The sequence below is a fragment of the Eleutherodactylus coqui genome, chromosome 2, assembly GCF_035609145.1.
Source record: "Eleutherodactylus coqui strain aEleCoq1 chromosome 2, aEleCoq1.hap1, whole genome shotgun sequence".
NCBI classification, from domain to species: Eukaryota; Metazoa; Chordata; class Amphibia; order Anura; family Eleutherodactylidae; genus Eleutherodactylus; species Eleutherodactylus coqui.
The window spans coordinates 293555381-293573347 of NC_089838.1; the positions used below are offsets into that span (position 1 = coordinate 293555381).

General features: G+C 41.1%; 1 protein-coding gene across 1 annotated transcript; it reads right to left on the reverse strand.

The window, feature by feature from the left end:
- Positions 1–1104: 1104 nt before the first annotated feature.
- On the reverse strand, positions 1105–17165 carry LOC136610202 (hepatic lectin-like). The gene is made up of 8 exons (XM_066589444.1): positions 17070–17165; positions 14487–14595; positions 14294–14377; positions 11362–11466; positions 8469–8546; positions 6420–6571; positions 4687–4799; positions 1105–1274 (listed from the first exon to the last, which is right to left on the reverse strand). The coding sequence occupies exons 1-8, from the start codon at positions 17163–17165 to the stop codon at positions 1142–1144; spliced, it is 870 nt and encodes a 289-aa protein (XP_066445541.1). The 3' UTR covers positions 1105–1141.
- Between the last annotated feature and the right edge of the window lie 802 nt (positions 17166–17967).

A 17967-nucleotide genomic window follows, 5' to 3' on the forward strand; every position in this document is an offset into this window, starting at 1 on the left:
CATAGTGGAACGCTGTGTGGAGCAGCCCAACACATGGATGCAGTCCAGGTTTTACCCTAATGTATATGTGTAGAGAACCTTGTCTTTTGTATAGTCCATGTCTGGTTTTTGTTTCATGTGTGTTGTATTACTTACTGATTAAGGAGTTGGAGGAGTGTCCTCCCTGTCTGTCCTCACTATATAAGATGTGTGTTCATGGCAATGTATTAGGCTTGAAAAAGACTTAGATTAAGTCGAAACGTCACCATTTTATGGAGCAATAAAACCTTTTTCTACAATTTCTACACCGTTGATGCTGCCGCCTCCTTGGACACCATTGCATTTATTTGGGGTTGGGTTCATGACCCCACAGGTGGCTTGGCATACATAGATTGGAACCTCTGCACTTAAGTGCATGTGTTAGGTGTGCTGCGGGACTTTCCTATTCCTACCTGTATATGTGATGCCATTGGGGCATGGGGGAAGGGTGGAGGGTTAAAGTGGCATTAGCTTTTCAGACAACTGATGCTCCTCTACTAGCTTGTGTAAGTCTCATTATTTCTGTAATATCCTTGCATTACAAATAAATCATATTTGAAGTGGCTTCCACTAATTATCTTCACAGGGCGCATTTGTGCTCTGAGAGACTGCGGTCTGACAGATCTGCAGACATTGTGATAATGATTTTCACAATTTCTGCCTCTCCTGGCAGCGTCTGTGTATGTGTGTGTGTCTTCATACACACATTATATTGGCTTAACTCACAGTTTGGCCAGAAAGCCTCAATCATCTTAGGAGAGCAGATAGGTGGCATTGTGATACCGCCCCCTGCTAATTGGAATACATAGACTGTGAATTGCAGCATGGGACAAAAGGGCAAGGAAGCCAGGACAATGAACAACTGGCAGAATGCTAAGCTTGTTGCACAATCCCTGCACAAAAATGGATTGCAAACAGCAGGGCAGCAGAAAAATGGGGAAAACCACCTGGAAATCAGAACTTACTGACATGAGAATAGGTGCAAACAGCAGCAACTGAGAGAGTAGGGAGAACACTTTAAATAAAATAAAAGTTCTATTACCAAATGCAAAGTGAGCTGACGTGTTTGATAATAATTCTCATTGATTCATTTGGTACTTGTATTTATTAACCATACAGATATTCAACAGAATCGTTTCTTTTCACAGATATAATTGTAGCTGTTATTGCAGAATTCATCATTCCAGGGTCCTGACCTAGTTTCTCCACAGTGCTCTAATTGTTTGAGAAAGTTGGGTTCATTCACTCCCCAGTTTCTGCAAATATATGAAAAACAAATGACCAAAAATCTCCACTTCCAGGGATTAAAGAAAAATTTTTACTACTGTATATTCCGGCGTATAAGGCGACTGGACGTATAAGACGACCCCCCCCAACTGTCGCCTTATACTCTTGGAATACGGTGTAAAAAAAAAAGCAGTACTCACCTCCCTCAGCATTCTGCAGCGCTGCTGCAGGCTGTCGCTCCCTCCTCGTCCCCGACAGAGCATTACTTTCTGGATGCGGGGCTTGAAATCCCCGCCTCCAGAAAGCTAAGGCTGTGATTGGCTAACTCACGCGCTGTCAGTCAATCACAGCCATTCAACATTGAATAGCTGTGATTGGCTGACGCCACATGGCGTCAGTCAATCACAGCCATTCAATGATGTCATTGAATGGCTGTAATTGGCTGACGGCACGTGAGTTAGCCAATCACAGCATTAGCTTTCTGGAGGCGGGGATTTCAAGCCCCGCATCCAGAAAGCAATGCTCTGTCGGGGACAAGGAGGGAGCGACAGCCTGCAGTAGTGCCGCAGAACGCCGGGTGAGGTGAGTACTGTTTTTTTTTTTTGACACTTTTTTTGTATAGCCGGCGTATAAGACGACCCCCGACTGCAGAGCAGATTTTTCGGGGTTAAAAGGTCGTCTTATACGCCGGAATATACAGTATATTAACAATGCATGTCAATGAACGCCAGAATTTTAATGGTCCTGGAAACGGACCAAAGTGTAGAGCACTTCAGCACAAGAGAGCCTACTATCTTACAACTGAGATAGACAGACAGATATTAGATAGATAGAAAGATAGATAGATAGTCTCATTGACAAAAAAAACTGGGCATGTAGTTATGTCTCATGCAGATATCTAAATCATTACTGATATGGTATGATTAGATGCGGAGTCTTGCCATTGGAGGCGTAAACGTGTTTCCCCTGTTGCTCTCAGAGGCTACTTTTGTGTAGTGGACCTTTTGTTGAGATTGTTGACCACTAGACATGCCTCTATGACTCAAAGACATTTTATTCAGTGTACAGACTTTGAGAGGGGGAGCATCATTGGAATATGAGAAGCTAGATGGACGTTTTGACGATTCTTCTGCCATCTAGGCTCTTCTGACCAAGCTGTTAGGAGGTGTTGGGAGCAGTGGTTACATGAGGGCATGCACAGAGTGTGCACAAGTTCCGGACGGCCCAGACAGACCACCAGTAAAGAGGATTATTTGATTCGCTCACAAGCACAAGCAAATCCAACAGATTCGTTGTCCACCATCCAGCCACAAGTGGCACCTTTATTACAGATCCCTGTCTCTGCCAGAACTATTTTCAGCCATTTAACAAAAGTAAATTTGGTGTTACGGTTCCCATTACATGTCCTGCCATTAGCACCCAAACACTGTTGCCTTTGTTTGCAGTGGTGTTGTGAATAAGAAACCTGGTCTGCTAAAGTCTAGAACTGTATTGTCTTTAGCGTTCTATTTGGGAGCCAACAATGGTTGTGTTTGAGTATTGAAGTCTCGCAAGGAGCACTTTAATCCTGCCTTTGCTGTGGAACTGCTCCCAACTGCTGGTATGATGACCGAGGAAGCCATCGCATGCCACAGTCAGATACAAGGAACACTAACAGCTCAGCGGTGTGTTCAGGACATCCTGCCGCCACGTGTTGCCTCTCTTGGCAGGGTTTCCAAGAGGCATTTTTCAGTAGAATAAGCAGGACTATAAGATCCTGGGGGCATTCACATGTTCCACATCTAATGTTATGTACCTGACAGAGGCGTAACTTGAAGCTTCTGGGCGTCGATACAAAATCTGTACCGGACCCCCAAGTATAATGCTTTATGCATAGTACTAGGCTCTCTATATGGAGAAGAGAGGGCTGATGGGCCCCCCTAAGGCTCCTGGGCCCAGGTGCAACTGAATCCCCTGCATCCCCTATAGTTACGCCCCTGGTACCTGATCCTGTGCAGTAAATGTTATGTTGGGAGACTTTATGTTGGAGAAACAGGACAAAAACTAAAAGCGAAGATGAGATCTCATTGCCACACGATTAAAGGAAGAAAGACAGAATTACCTGTGGCTGAGCATTTTTCTAGTCACGGACACAACATAGAACATATGAAGGTTACCATATTAATAGGCAACTTCAAATCTCAGCATCACAGAATAATTTAGGAGTACAAGTTTATAACCATCTTTGACACTTTCAATACAGGTCTACATTTTTCAAGAGGCTTCATGCGTGACAGGTGATTATGAGAAATATATAGCACACACAGGCCTGGTGACCCCCTAATAACAATTCAGAGAGCATAAAACTTTCACATCCCTTATCAGTGGACTAATTAAGTTTTTACTCCTCTACTCATTTTGTTTTGGTATTGTTTTAAATGCAAATTAATCGCACCATGTCTGTGCCTTTTCATATTTATGTGTGTGTGTGTATATATGTCTCTTTTGATCTATTCGATTAGCCTAAAGGCCCATTTACACTAGCAGATAATTGCTCAAAGATCCCTCAAACTTTAAAAATAATTGGTATTCAAGTAGCTTCTCAGCTACTTAAATGCCAATTATGTATGATAATGAAGCCTTCTCTGAGTGCATGCTAATAGCCTGAGGCTATTAGCTGTGCTCAGATCCTTTGTTTTCCATGGAGAAGTTCCCCATGGAGAGCGACTGATAAAGCTGATCACTAAAATCAAGCTCACTTGATTTTAATGATCAGCGAAAAGAGCCCGAAATGTGGGTGCCCCGCGCCCATTTACACGCGCCGATTATCGCTAAAACAATTGCCAATGAGTGAAGTTTTAGCGATAATCGTCCAGTGTAAATGGGCCTTAAGGAAGAACCCTAAGTAGGTTTGAAAGCTCGCTATAACATCATGTATTTTTTGTTACCCATTTAAAGGTATTATATCTACAAGATTACTTGGTTTCTCTTGTTGAGAACGATCACATTTCAGTAGAGTAATGCATGACCGCACACAGCAAGGGTGTCACAGGAATGCTTGAACCATGTTGGTCTGTCAGGTCAGCAAATTTATCACAGATTGAGCATTTATGGGACCAGCTGGGATGTCCGTTTCAGTAGCCTACAAGTGTATAAGATCCAGTGGCCCAGTTGTAACATCTGTGGGCAAATGTGCTGCAGGATAACATACGGAGCCTGTATGCCTCCATGCCCGATCATATCTGATCATGTACTCAGGCTAGAGGCGGCCCAACAGGGCACTAGAACCTCCTCTGTACAGTCTTTCCCAATAAACTTATCCTTTCGCTCTAGTATCGTCATCCCATAATTATATCATCATTACAATCACACATATAAGGTTTCATCGGATTCAAACAACTCCTTCTGAGTGCACTATTTGTTTTGTAAATGAGTGAAGACTGATGAAGTAGCTGTACTTACGTAAAGGTCACTTCTGTCCCATCTAACCACTTCCAGATGTGAATATTCTTGGGGTCTCTGTGCAGTCCTATCCAGTATCTTATGGAACCGGTAAACAACGTATTCAGAGAATCCTACAATAAAGCATCAGCAAATATATGAAGCTAAATTTGACCTTGGAGCGGATTTTACTCTTCATTCCCAGAACTACATTCAAAGTAAAACATGATTAGTTTAAAAATTTGCATTTTTCTTCATTGCAGAAGAGCTTCAATGCCTTTACCCGATGACAACACCTCCTGCTGCTGAGCACAGTGTTATCATAGGTAATGGGAAGAACAAGTTCTTTTCCTAGTACAGAACATTGGGACATATGAATTACACAAGCAGCAGGGTAAATGTGGCTCTGGAAGAAAATGGATTTTAATGGTAACTCATCATAAAACATGGTGCTCCTTCAGATAGGACATCAGTATGACATCTCAGGTACATGGGTCAGTAGTCAATTTCAAACTTTACTCTTGGTTTGAGGGATACAATCTTCGGGTCAGGTTCCCTTTAAGGCAAAGTTCTATTACTGTTACTTAAAGAAAGTTTCTGAGAGAGCCTTTAGGGTTGTTTTTTTTCTGAAACAATAGTACTCTCATTCATAAACTGTATATGGTTTTGCACATATTCAAGTGAATGTGACTGAGTTGCAATACCACATACAGCCTGTGAAATAAGACTGGCACTGTTATTTGCAGAAAAGCAGACCTTTTTTCTAAGCTGAAATAAAGGCCCTTTTATACAAAACAATTATTGCCCAAAATTGGTCCAAACACCCGAAAATTAGCGATAATTGCTGTAATAATCGTGATAAACATGTAAACGTGTGCAATCATGCACTTTTTGTTTGAACAATGGATTTTGGATCACTAAAGGCCCATTTTCACAGGACGAATGTTGGGCAAACAATGCCAGACACTCGTCCCCGCATGTTCTGTGTCCCGTGCTGTCACACAGGAGCAGGTATTGCTGGCTCGCTCACAGAGCAGCCAGCAGGAGATTCCTCTCCTCTCGCTCCCCAACCCCTCCCCATTCACTTAATACAGCAGCCGTTCACTACTGATTGGCCACTATTTACACTGAACGATGAGCTAATCGTCCATCGTTTATGCAGCATAAACAATGGAAGATGAGTTCATTGATCATTGTTCAGTGTAAATAGCGGGCGTTCAGTATTGAACGGCCGCTGTATTAAGGGAATGGAAAGGGGCGGGGGAGCGAGAGGAAAGAAATCTCCTGCACTGCCCGGCCCCCCTGCTGGCCGCTCTGTGAGCAAGCCAGTAATAGTAGCTCCCGTGTGACAGCACGAGAGCAAGGACATGCGGGGACGAGTGTCGGGCATCGTTTGCCTGACATTTGTCCCGTGTAAATGGACCTTTAAAATCCATCATTCAGTTGCTGAAAGACTAAGCAAATAAATTTCATTTGAATGCATTTCACTTATTTTTCAAAATACTGCAGAATGTTCTCTTTGCAGCATGATGGCAGCTGTTTACACAGCTGTGTGTGTGTGTTTAAACACAAGCTGGGCTCTGCAAACAACTCATAGAAGTCCTTTTACATGCAAATGAAGATGATAAAATGTTAATGGAAAAGGTTATCTTTGCATATAAAAAGACCTTAACTCTCTTTGTGCTGATTTGTCAAACAGAGTCTATATATGTAAAGTAACACAGCAGTTTATTGCATGCTTGTAAAACACTCACAGATTTCTTCCTGTCCGTGATCATGGCAAGAAAAGAGTCAACTTTGTAGCATTCATCTCGGGCTCCATACCAAGTCTTTTGTTCCACAGAGAGGTAATAACATGAAGAATCAATAGCATGCCAACCAGCGGGACACGCTGTGCAGATTTTGCCTATGTAAAGGGGACAGTAAAAGAGACAGAAGTAGAAGATCCAGGAGTGAGAGAGCAGCAAGTGGACAAGAAGCTGTAGATATCAACAGGTTGGGAAGGGTATGGTTTCTCCTTAGGCCTTAGTCAGACGGGCGTTTTTTCGCGCGATTTGCGAATGCGCATGCGTCCGGCGATTTTTTAAAACCATTGCTTTGCAATGGTATCGGACACATGAGCGCTTTTTATGCGCTCGTCCGATAAATTATAGAACAGAAATCGCAGATCGCACCTATCTGTGATCTGCGATTCCTGTTCTCTTCTCTATATGCGCTCAATGGGGCCGGCGGCAGCAGCGCCGACCCCATTGAGAACATATAGTAGACAAATCATTCTCCTCTGCCACAGCTATAACAGCTGTGGCAGAGAAGAACGATGTTTGCCCATTGAATTCAATGGAGCCGGCAATACAGCCGACTCCATTGAAAGCAATGGGCTGCCGGCGATCGCAGGATGAATTGTCGGGAAGGGCTTAAATATATAAGCCCTTCCTTGCCGGGACAAGGTGAGTATATATATATATATATATATATATTTTTTTTTTTTACACATTTCTGGATGAATTGCAGGGAAGGGCTTATATATTTAAGCCCTTCCCGACAATTCATCCTGCGCTCGCCGGCAGCCCATTGCTTTCAATGGAGCCGGCTGTATTGCCGGCTCCATTGAATTCAATGCGCTGGACAGCTCCTGCCTGTTTCTAATGAAACGCAGTTAGGAGCAGATTTTTCGGGCAATTTTTTTGGCCCCGGTCACGCGATTTGCGGATGCGCATCCGTCATGCGATCCGCAAATCGCGTGAAAAAACGCCCGTGTGACTAAGGCCTTAGGGAGAGCAGCTAGTCAGGAGACTTATAAGCCATGCATGCTCCTCTGGGATATTTATGCAAATAGGAAGGCGGTACAATGCCTCTACAGTGCCACCTATTGGAAGGCAGCATTCTCGCAAGTCAATGTCAGACTTTTTTTACAAGCCTTGTAACAATGACTGGAAACTGGAAACCAAAGTCAGAGTCTTCTCAAAAAGGAAAATATAAATCATGAACGGACAGCTGTTTCTGGTTATTTGCCCCCTCATTGGTGTACAGTAGGTAGCTGGTTTGGTTAGGTGAGAGGCCTATTATGTAGGTTGGGAAGGGTATAGTTTCTCCTTAGGTGGAGCAGCTATATAAAAAGTCATTGCGTGGCATTGTTCCAAATTGCTATTTGCATAAATTTGCATAAAGTCTCCTTACTAGGTGCACTCCCTTAGGAGAAACAATACCGCTCTTGACCTACATTTATAGGCTTCTCACGTAGCCAAGCTAGCAACCGATTACCCACTGATAAGGGGGAAACAGTCTGCCTGTACATGGTTGTCTTCTCCTTCTACAGAGGATTCTGGCTTTGACTTTTTTGATATTTACAGTCATTGTTACAAGGCTTGTTAAAAAGTCGGACATTGACTTGCAGGAGTACTGCCTTCTAATAGGTGGCGCTGTAGATGTATTTCTCCATTTTGCCATTTGCATAGATATCAATGGTGACATATCTACCAAGCAGTGCATGTGACTAATGTGGGACCTGTAGTAGAAGGGGCCTAATGCTGAACTGCTTACTCTGTTTGCAGAGAAATGGCCATACTGTATATCTGCACTGCCACTAGGGGGAGCTCACTGCATGCAGATTTATACAAATCTCATTAAATCTGAGATTAGCTGTATAAATCTTACTGAGAGGTAAGGAAAACTAAGTAAAATGTATGAGACAGGATAAAAGAGGCCCACAGACTTCTTAGCTAATTTTCTAAAAATACAGGCCAAGGCAGAGAAGTTTGTGAGCATCTTCATGGGCACTTAGAATCATGTAGACATTGTCTTACCCATCAAATTACTGAGGTTGGCCACTTTCGTATTCAGGTAGTCCTGCTCCTCCATAGCATGCTGCTTGAATTCGGAAACTGTAGATAGTAATGTAGTACAGAAAAATTTCAATGCAGCATTTCAATATATCCAATAATGATATTCATTTAATTAATGCAAATCCTGTAGGCCATATACAACTATGATAGAAAGTAATGCAGAAGACAAAGCAGATATTAGACTACCCTTCACCTAGGGCAAAGTTTCAATGTGGTTCCCGCCTTTACATACACAAATACCTAAAGGTTTACCACTTGCCGACTGCATCATGCAAATATAGATCATGCGGTCGAGAAAGGTGTATGGAAGTGGCTTAAGTGCCAAGTCTACTCCATAACCGTCGTCTATCAGCTCTTTTTAATAGTCGACGGGCACCAGCAAATGCCACAATCAGAGTTAGCTCTGAACATGGCAGTAAACTATTTAGATGCTGCAGTCAAACTGAGCTCCCACTGGTGCCCATCAGAAACCCTAGGACATAATTGCAGGATGCCAATGAGTTAACATGGAAGCCCGGAGCATAGTGAGGGCTCCTAAGGCTGCCATGTATGGATGCCTATTGGGCCCCGACTGTGACAGGGCTTAGTAGCCAACATTGAAAATTCCCATATACTGCAATACTGAAATATTGCAGTATATACAATAGTACAAGTGATCAAGTGATTACAAGTTCAAGTCCCTAATGGGGACTAGAAAACAATGTAGGGAAAAGTTTAATAAAAGTTTTGAAGTAGTAAAAAATAAATAAATAAATATTAAAATACTACACTGTTCATACCGCATGTTAAACACAGGAAAAAAGTATTGAATGCAAGAACTGTGTTTTTCTTTCGCTATCACACTTCTGGAAAAATTAAATAAAAAGAGAGGAAAAAACTAGTATGGACACCAAAATGGTGCTAAAACAAACTACAGCTTGACCCACAAAAAACAGCCCTTACACAGCCCAATTGATAATTTTTTTTTTTATTATATCGGGCTCAGAATGTGGTGAATGTGTTTTATATCATTGTTATATCAAATGTTCAGTATGTTTTATGGTACATTAAAGGATACCATTAAAAAATACAACTCTTTTCACAGAATAAAAGCCCTCATACAGCTATGGAAGACAAGAACCAAAAAAACAAACGTAAAGAAATGAAGGTTAAAGAGTTTTCACCATTTAATACATTTATCTCCAATGAACAGGATAGGTAATACATGTATAATCTCTGGGACCCCCAGTGATCACAAGAATACTGGCCTCTGGATTTCCCTAGTGAGTGGAGCAGCAGCGTGGATCCATGACCACCGCTCCCCTCACTGTCTGTGGAGATTGCCAAGCGCTGTGTTCTGCTTTTACAGTTAGTTCCACTGAAGTGATTGGAGCATCTTTCTTGTAATTTCTGGGGGTCCCAGGCATCATATTTCCAGTATTTATACATTTATAACCAGTCCTGTAAATTACAGCACCTCTGGGGAGTTACCTCTAGAGGTAGCTGAATCTACATAAACAAACAAAGGCTGGACAAATATGTGTCTGGGATGATTTGGTGAATCCTGCACTGAGCAGGGGGTTGGACCCGATGACCCTGGAGGTCCCTTCCAACTCTACCATTCTATAAAAAAGACAATGGTTCGATTATAAAGATTATTGTACACTGCTGTATAAATAATAGCTCTTGAGTGGTACTGTAGGGTACTCTTACATGCATGTTAGCTATCACAGGTAATGGTTGTAGTTTACTGTTAATTGCCACGGTGAACTTGGATTTGCAGCTTGAAAACAATTTCCAAGTCCGAGTGCATTCACAAGCAGTACTTGACACCACTAGCTCATGTGTAGTGATGAGCAAACTTTTTAAGAGCTCGGTTAGGCCAGTTCGATGAATTTGAGCAAAAACTTTGGTTTAGTTCAAATTAGTTTGAACCAAACTAGAATTTCATGAATACCTCGAAAACTGATGTATAACACTGTGCAAGAGCCATAAAAGCCCTGTATAACAACTTCAGGTCACCTAGATGTTTATCTAAGAACTTTTGAGCTCTTTTAAGGCAATGTTTCTGAAGAAAAAAGAAGGGGAACAAAGAAAGAAAAAGTGGAAGAAGAAGGGAAAAGCAGAAGAAGAAGGAAAAAGAAAGTACAAGATGAAGAGGAAAAAGTAGCAAAAGAAAAAAAGAAGAGAAAGAAGGAAAAAGAGAAGACCAAAATAGAAGAATGAAGAAGACAACATCAAAGGAAAAAGAATGAAGAAAAAGAGGGAAAAAGAATTAAGAAAAATAAGAAAAGACAAGAGGAAGAAGAAAGAAGAAGAAGGTAGAAAGAAAGAAGAAGTGAGAAGAAGGAAAAAGAACAAAGAAGGAAGGAGGAAGAAGGACAAAGAAGGAAGAAAAAGAAGGTAAAAGAAGAAAGAAGAAGATAGAAGAAAGTGTTATTATTTTAGTGGGTACGGCCAAAACCAACTATTTTATGCCTATGGCTAGCCTTACATTGTGAGAAGATATCTCTCCCATTGTACGTTTTGATCATGTAAAGTTCAGTCAGTGTTTAGTTTTAGAATCATCCAGTAATTCATTCCATACTATATCTGTATATGGGTTAAAATGTCATTTTTTGTTAGTTAAATAGGTCTATATATCCCCTGATTCAACTCACACAGCCATATAGTCACTTGATTTTGGCGACTTTTGGAACAGAGCTGCATTGAATGATGAAGATTTGGGAAACTGAATAAAGTTGGTTGAAAACAAATTGATGCTATCTGGATTGTGTAGTTGCTTCTTGAAGAAGCTTTAGACAAAGCTCCTTTGATTTCTTGGTATAGCACCATTCTTACACAAAAACATTCTTCCAACGATATTTATACTTACTTAACACGCATACGACAATGATCAGGATTATACAGATCAGCAAGATCAAAGCACAGAGAACTATTGTGAATACTATAGACCTGCTCTTCCCGAAACAGGATTCAACTAGAAAAGACGAAGAAAGAGGTTTATGCTCATGTTATTAATCCCTCCACAATCAACTGCTTCTTTATAAGCTATTGTGTAAACCTCCCCGATGGTCCAATAATTCAATATTAAGTCAAATCACTGAAAAAGGGATCAAATCCATACAAAAATCTCTAGGCCGCCTGCACACGGGCGGAAATCCCGCGGCGGGATTTCCCGCGGGATTTCCGCCACTGAAAGTCTGCATAGGAGTGCATTACAATACGCACTCCTATGCAGACGGCCACGGTTTGGCCGTGCGAAATCTCGCGCGGCAAACAAACCGCAGCATGTCCTATTTTTGTGCGGGGCTCGCACTCACCCGGCCGCCGGCTCCGGCCTGCGCATGCGCCGGCTGCGCGGCAGCTGGCACATGAAAGAGCCGGGGCCGCCAGGCGCGGGTGAGTACGCGCTTGTCACTGCAGGCTCTCGGGTCGGGTCCCGCGGCGAGAATTCTCGCCGCCGGATCCGACCCGCTCGTCTGCAGGGCGGCCTTAGGGTTGTATTTACTGACACATACCAGGTACAGTCTTCAGTTCCCAGAAGCTTGCAGAAAGACAAATTGCTACATGGAGGTGATTGCACAGATGCAAAATACTAATAGACAACCACTCATACACCTAGCATACATTTGGGGCTGCATAGTATTGTACTTACACACAGGTAAGGCTTGTATAATATGTCAATCCGACAGGTACATGTAGTGCACCATGCAGGCTTACAGCCTATTACTGATGTTCATACTATTATACCAGGCTGTCCCACACATTCTAAGCGTACCACAGAAGACCATGGGAAGGGTTCTCACACCTTGTGAGTCCCAGTGCTTTGTGTGGTACACTTAGGAGGTGCAGGACATCCAGCTTGATCTAAAAGTATGGGTATCACTAAGGGCTGTAAGCCTGTATGGTGCACAACATGTTATGGCATGTCATTTAGAGGGTTAAACATCATTTTTCACAAATTTTTCACCCCTCTCACAAAACAGTGTATAATGTCAAAAAATATCTCTTTCTAAACAAAGTACAACAGAATGTAATAGGCTATATTAAAATTAAACAATAAATTTAATAAAGTCTTTGTTTTGATTCATTCTTGAACATCAACCGCCGGCTTGCTTTTTGACTTTATATATATTCTTCACGTTTCTTAGCTGTATATGCTTTGACTGCTGCGTCTGTGACTTGTTTGACAATTCTTTCTATAGACTGACCATGACACAATTGAACTTGCATAGGTTCGTTAATAGAAATGAGCGAGCATACTCGCTAAGAGCAATTACTCGAGCGAGTATTGCCCTTAGCGAGTACCTGCCCGCTCGGAAGAAAAGATTCAGGTGCCGGCACGGGTGAGCGGTGAGTTGCAGGAGTGAGCAGGGGGAAGCGGGGGGGAGAGAGGGATCTCGCTCTCTCCCCCCCTCGCTTCCCCCTGCTCACTCCCGTAACTCACCACTCACCCGTGCCTGCACCTGAATCTTTTCTTCCGAGCGGGCAGGTACTCGCTAAGGGCAATACTCGCTCGAGTAATTGCTCTTAGCGAGTATGCTGGCTCATCTCTATTCGTTAATGAACGTTTTGACTTCTGATATCATCATATAAGTTTCATATACATTTTGAGGAACGCAAAGTTTAATCGATTCAGAGATGCCCTTAACCTTATTGACTGGAACAGTAGCTTCAGAAATAAATGTAAAGACAATAAAAGGTACATTTTTAAAAGTATCTTAAATACTTACTGTGAGCGGTTCATACCTTACAGGAATAAAAGGGTTAGGAATAAGAAAAAAACTACGTGGTTAATTAAATATATAAAGGGGGCAATAAACAACAAAAATAAAGTGTTTAAACTACTAAACAAGAAGGCAGCGAAGAAGCACTAAAAATCTATAAGGGAAAAAAAATGAATTATGTAAAAAGCAAATAAAAGCAGCAAAGGTGGCGACAGAGAGACCCATTGCCAAAGAAAATAAAACTAAGCTTAAGCTGTTCTTCAACTATATAAATAGCAAAAAAAAGATTAAAATGGAAAGTGTTGGCTCTTTAAAATGTAATGAGGGGAAAATAGTAGAGGTTGATGAGAAAGCAAACCTGTTAAATAGTTTTTTCGCCAGTGTATCCACTCAGGAAAATGTAATGTCAGATGAAATGCAGATTGATAAAGTAAACTCTACATTAAATGTCAGCAGACCAACCCAGGAAGAAGTGCAGAGCCACCTTAAAAAGATTAAAGTAGACGAATCGCCAGGTGCTAATGGCATACACCCCCAGGTTCTAAGGGAACTAAATAATATGATAGGCAGAAAGATCGCCCAAGCCATCATAATTTCACTCCTTATGTCAACAATCTTCTGCACACAAGCTTTTCTCTCATTACTATCACTGGAGCACAAGAGTGTCCGAATGATAATTTCACTGAATGTTATTACACTATGTATCAAACTGCTAGTGTTGGTAATTTTTTTGTGCTTTTCGGATACGTTTACATACATATTGTTATAAGAAGCATATAACTTTTAAAATAAAAGAGCTTACAGGTTAATCAGAAACTGCATGAAAATAAAAAGAGAAAAAAAGAGAAAAAAAAAATGTACATGCTCATTTGCCAAGCAAAACTAAATTATATTAATTTAACAAAACATTTTTTTAAATGTCCAGTCAAGCTTTAATCCCTGCCCCCCCCCCCCCTTTTAAGAATTCCTCAAGTCAGAAAAATTGATTCAGATTGATATTGATTCAATGACCCCTCAAGAACTGAGTTTGATGAGCTAACTTGTGTTTTGAGTAAAATATGATGATAAATACTTTACATTTGCCCTTTTCAGCCGGTCCATAGTTTTCCATCGCCTTAAATACTTCCAAACCAATGAAACGATCGTCATTTTCCAAATGTCCTGTGGAAGAGAACCAGAATCATGAAGAGGAATGTCGGCTCTTCGTACAGGTATAACATAGTCTTAGTATCTCACTAGAATAATCGTAAGTGTATTGTCTCCATCTTACCAGTGCTAACAGTATTCACATTCATTCTCCTCTCGGCTCCTCTTCCCTGATCGCATATACCGAATCCTTCTCTGTAATAGATAACACTGCACTTTATAAACCCTCCGGACTGGGAAGAGGGAGGAGACGGTACAGAAGGGGATTTTTAATAAATCTACAATTCTCTGCTCCGCACCCAGATTATTTTATAAGTAAATATCATTATGTATGCAAATAAGGATTGAAAATGTTCACACGACCCGTGTTTTAGTTTGGGTCTAATTCATCGGCCGCTTTCAGTTTTGCTTTTGTTTGTGCAGCATCTGTTAAGAAATTCTAAAAGTGACAACATAAAAGGTTCCAGAGGTATTTTAGGCCCTTCAATACCCATTTCACCCTATTTCAGGACATTTTGGGGAAGGAGCAGGGAGAAATTTTGTAGCAGTGTTAAGCCGGGTATAAGGACAATTTGGCCTCGCAAATGTCAGGTTTATGGTGGGGTGGTATGCATTGAATCTCTCATGGACTTTTATTAGTTCTTGCTCGGTATTGGTCCGCCCCTCTATAAACCTGAGATTAAGCTACTCATATACCAAAATCAACTTTTTGGACACCACCATAAAAATTTCAAACAACTCAATACAGATATCCCTATACCGGAAATCGATTGATTGTCCCACATACCTCAGATGGGACAGCTTCCACCCTGAACACATCAAAAAGTCAGTCATTTACAGCCAGGCCATGAGATACAACCGGATCTGCTCCAACCCAGCAGACAGAGAGGAACATCTATACCATCTTAAACTGACATTTTTGAATCAGGACTACCATCTTAAACGGACATTTTTGAATCAGGACTACCATCCCACCTCAATTGATGACCAAATCACCAGAGCCCCCAGGATACCCAGAAATCAGCTAATCCAATACATAGATAAGGAAATATACAATTGTGTACCTCTACAATCCACAGCTAGAGGTACTAAGGAAAACCGTAAAGAAACTTCATACTTACACAAGGATGACCATCTGAATATCATTATTCTGGACCCTCCATTTCTATGTTACAGGCAACCTCCAAGTTTGAGGAGCTTTATAGTCAGGAGTGCATTGCCCTCTGACACACAAAAAGGAACTTATCTCTGTAATGTAAGGAGCTGCAAGACCTGCTCACATGTACTGACTGCGGGCAGTATACACTCAATGGGACTATAAGATCCTGGGGACATTCACATGTTCCATGTCTGATGTTGTGTACCTGATCCTCTGTAGTAAATGTCCCGTTGGGGGCCTTTATGTTGGAGAGACAGGACAAAAACTTAAAGCCAGGATGAGATCTCATCGCCACACGATTAAGCAGAGAAAGACAGAATTACCTGTGGCTGAGCATTTCTCTAGTCACGGACACAACATAGAAGATATGAAAGTTATTATACTGAAAGGCAATTTCAAGTCACAAAGCCATAGAAGAATTTGGGAATATAAATTTATAACAACTTTTTAGACTTTCAATAGAGGGTTAAAGTCTTCACGAGGATTTATGTGTGAGTGGGAAGTTTGAGAAATCTATAGCACAGCTAACACTGCTGGCCTGGTGATCTCACCCTACCCCCTCCCCTTCAATGCTAAAGGCCCATTTACATGAGCAGATAATCGCTCAAAGATCGCTCAAACAACAGTTTGAGCGACAGCTTTGAGCAATTATTTAGCTTTAAAAATAATTGGTACTTAAGTAGCTACTCAGGAACGTAAAAACTCAATTACATTATACATTTTATTTTCTTTGGTACGAAAGCCTTGTTTTGATGCACTGTGCTAACCAGTATTAGCCTATTCTTCAGTAAGTGGTCAGCAAGTTCTACTAATGTAAATAAATTGTCCATGGTAATTTTTTGATGGGTGCCGAAGTACCCTATTGCCATCTCATTCACCACCTTGAATGCAATATTTGTTCCCCTCACATTGCCTTCATTACCCAAGTAGGGCAAGACTTTCAGTGGGTAAAAGTTGCTGGAGTCACATATCTAGAAGATCTTCATTCTATATTTTACTGGCTTTCAACTCCTGTACTAGCGAAAGTAACAGCGACCTCAGAATGGGATCAATTGCTCATCAGTAGTCAGAGTCACACCTGGAAACTTGTACTTTTGAAGATTGTGATTTATCTGGTCCTATATCTCACAAAAAGGAGCAATTCTTGATGACTTGTCCTCAAATCTTAAAGAGATCATTAGGTCTTCAAGTCTTGTCTTTATCATCGTGGCATGGACAATTAGTGGACTGTATTTCTTGCTCCACAGAATACAGACGTTTGAGAAATTGCTTCTCAAGTCACCTGCAATGATCAGCAGTCCAATCAAAGCTTAAATTTCTACTGAATCTCGTTTGTGCCACATGAGCAATGAATCTTTTTTTGTATAAATTCTCTCTGCTTGCGATTGGTGATTTGGGATGTGCAAATGAAAAGCAGCCACTGGACTCTACAATATCTTTAAAGATGGCAGCTTTACCGCATTTGTTTGTGACCTGATAATATTGTGTCTTCTCACTTTGCAATGGCGCCGGTGGATTCCTGCTCCACAGAAAGACATTTTTCCTTACATAGCAGTAATTTTTAGTGCTGTTACTTTCCAAATCGTCATCAATATTTTCAGAACTCTGCTCCTCTGGGACTTCACTGTCATTTGGCTTCGTCATTTCTGAAATGTATATCACTGTTGTTTTCTTCGGCAAGCAAACAAGTTATTTCTGCGGCACTCAATTTTCTTTTCGACATGCCGAAACACAAACAGAAAGGAAAAAATTATGAACACACACGCTTGTTCTAGGACTACTACTGTCTGGCAACTCTCGATCTATCTCTCACAATTGTGATGGGATCTACCCAAAACCACTGCAATATATTATCTGTCGTCTACAGCAAAGCACGAAGGTGGGAAGAACAAGTGACCCACGAAATACCTTGTGAGCCCGTCAGACTTACATTAGGAGTCTATGCAACAGAAAGTAAATAGTAGTATTACTCTTGTTCATACATAATGTATAAAAAGGGCAAAATCATGTTATATGTGGAACTATATGATGGAGGAATAGTGAAGGGGGTATTACACAAAGCTAAAAAGGGAATACTGCAATTTCTCAAAAACATTATGGAATAAGTCCGAGAGACTCACCTTAGGTGTTTACAGGGTTAGATGCCTTTTTAATTTTGCAAAAATGATACTACATAGGCAAAATCAAAACCAAAAGCGACAGATGAATTAGAATGAAACCAAAATAAAGGGGTGTTTGAGCATTTATTTCCAAACATAACTATATTTAATGATGGGTGAATTTGGAAAATGACAATCATTTCATTGATGCCAATGCCTTTAAGGCAATAGAAAACAACGGATCCACTGAAAAGGGCAATATTGCTACAATGTGGTCAGATTGTTACGTAACTCACAATTATAGTCTAACATAAACTAACCAAGCTAAGAACAAATAAACCGCTATA

Bases quoted from the DNA above. Each gene is read 5' to 3' on its own strand.
- LOC136610202 (XM_066589444.1), bottom strand. From the start codon at position 17,165: ATGACGAAGCCAAATGACAGTGAAGTCCCAGAGGAGCAGAGTTCTGAA. The intron at 11,467-14,293 runs GTAAAGTATTTA...CGTCTTTTCTAG, and splicing joins ACCGGCTGAAAAGGGCAAAT to TTGAATCCTGTTTCGGGAAG. The intron at 4,800-6,419 runs GTGAGTGTTTTA...GCTTTATTGTAG, and splicing joins TCACGGACAGGAAGAAATCT to GATTCTCTGAATACGTTGTT.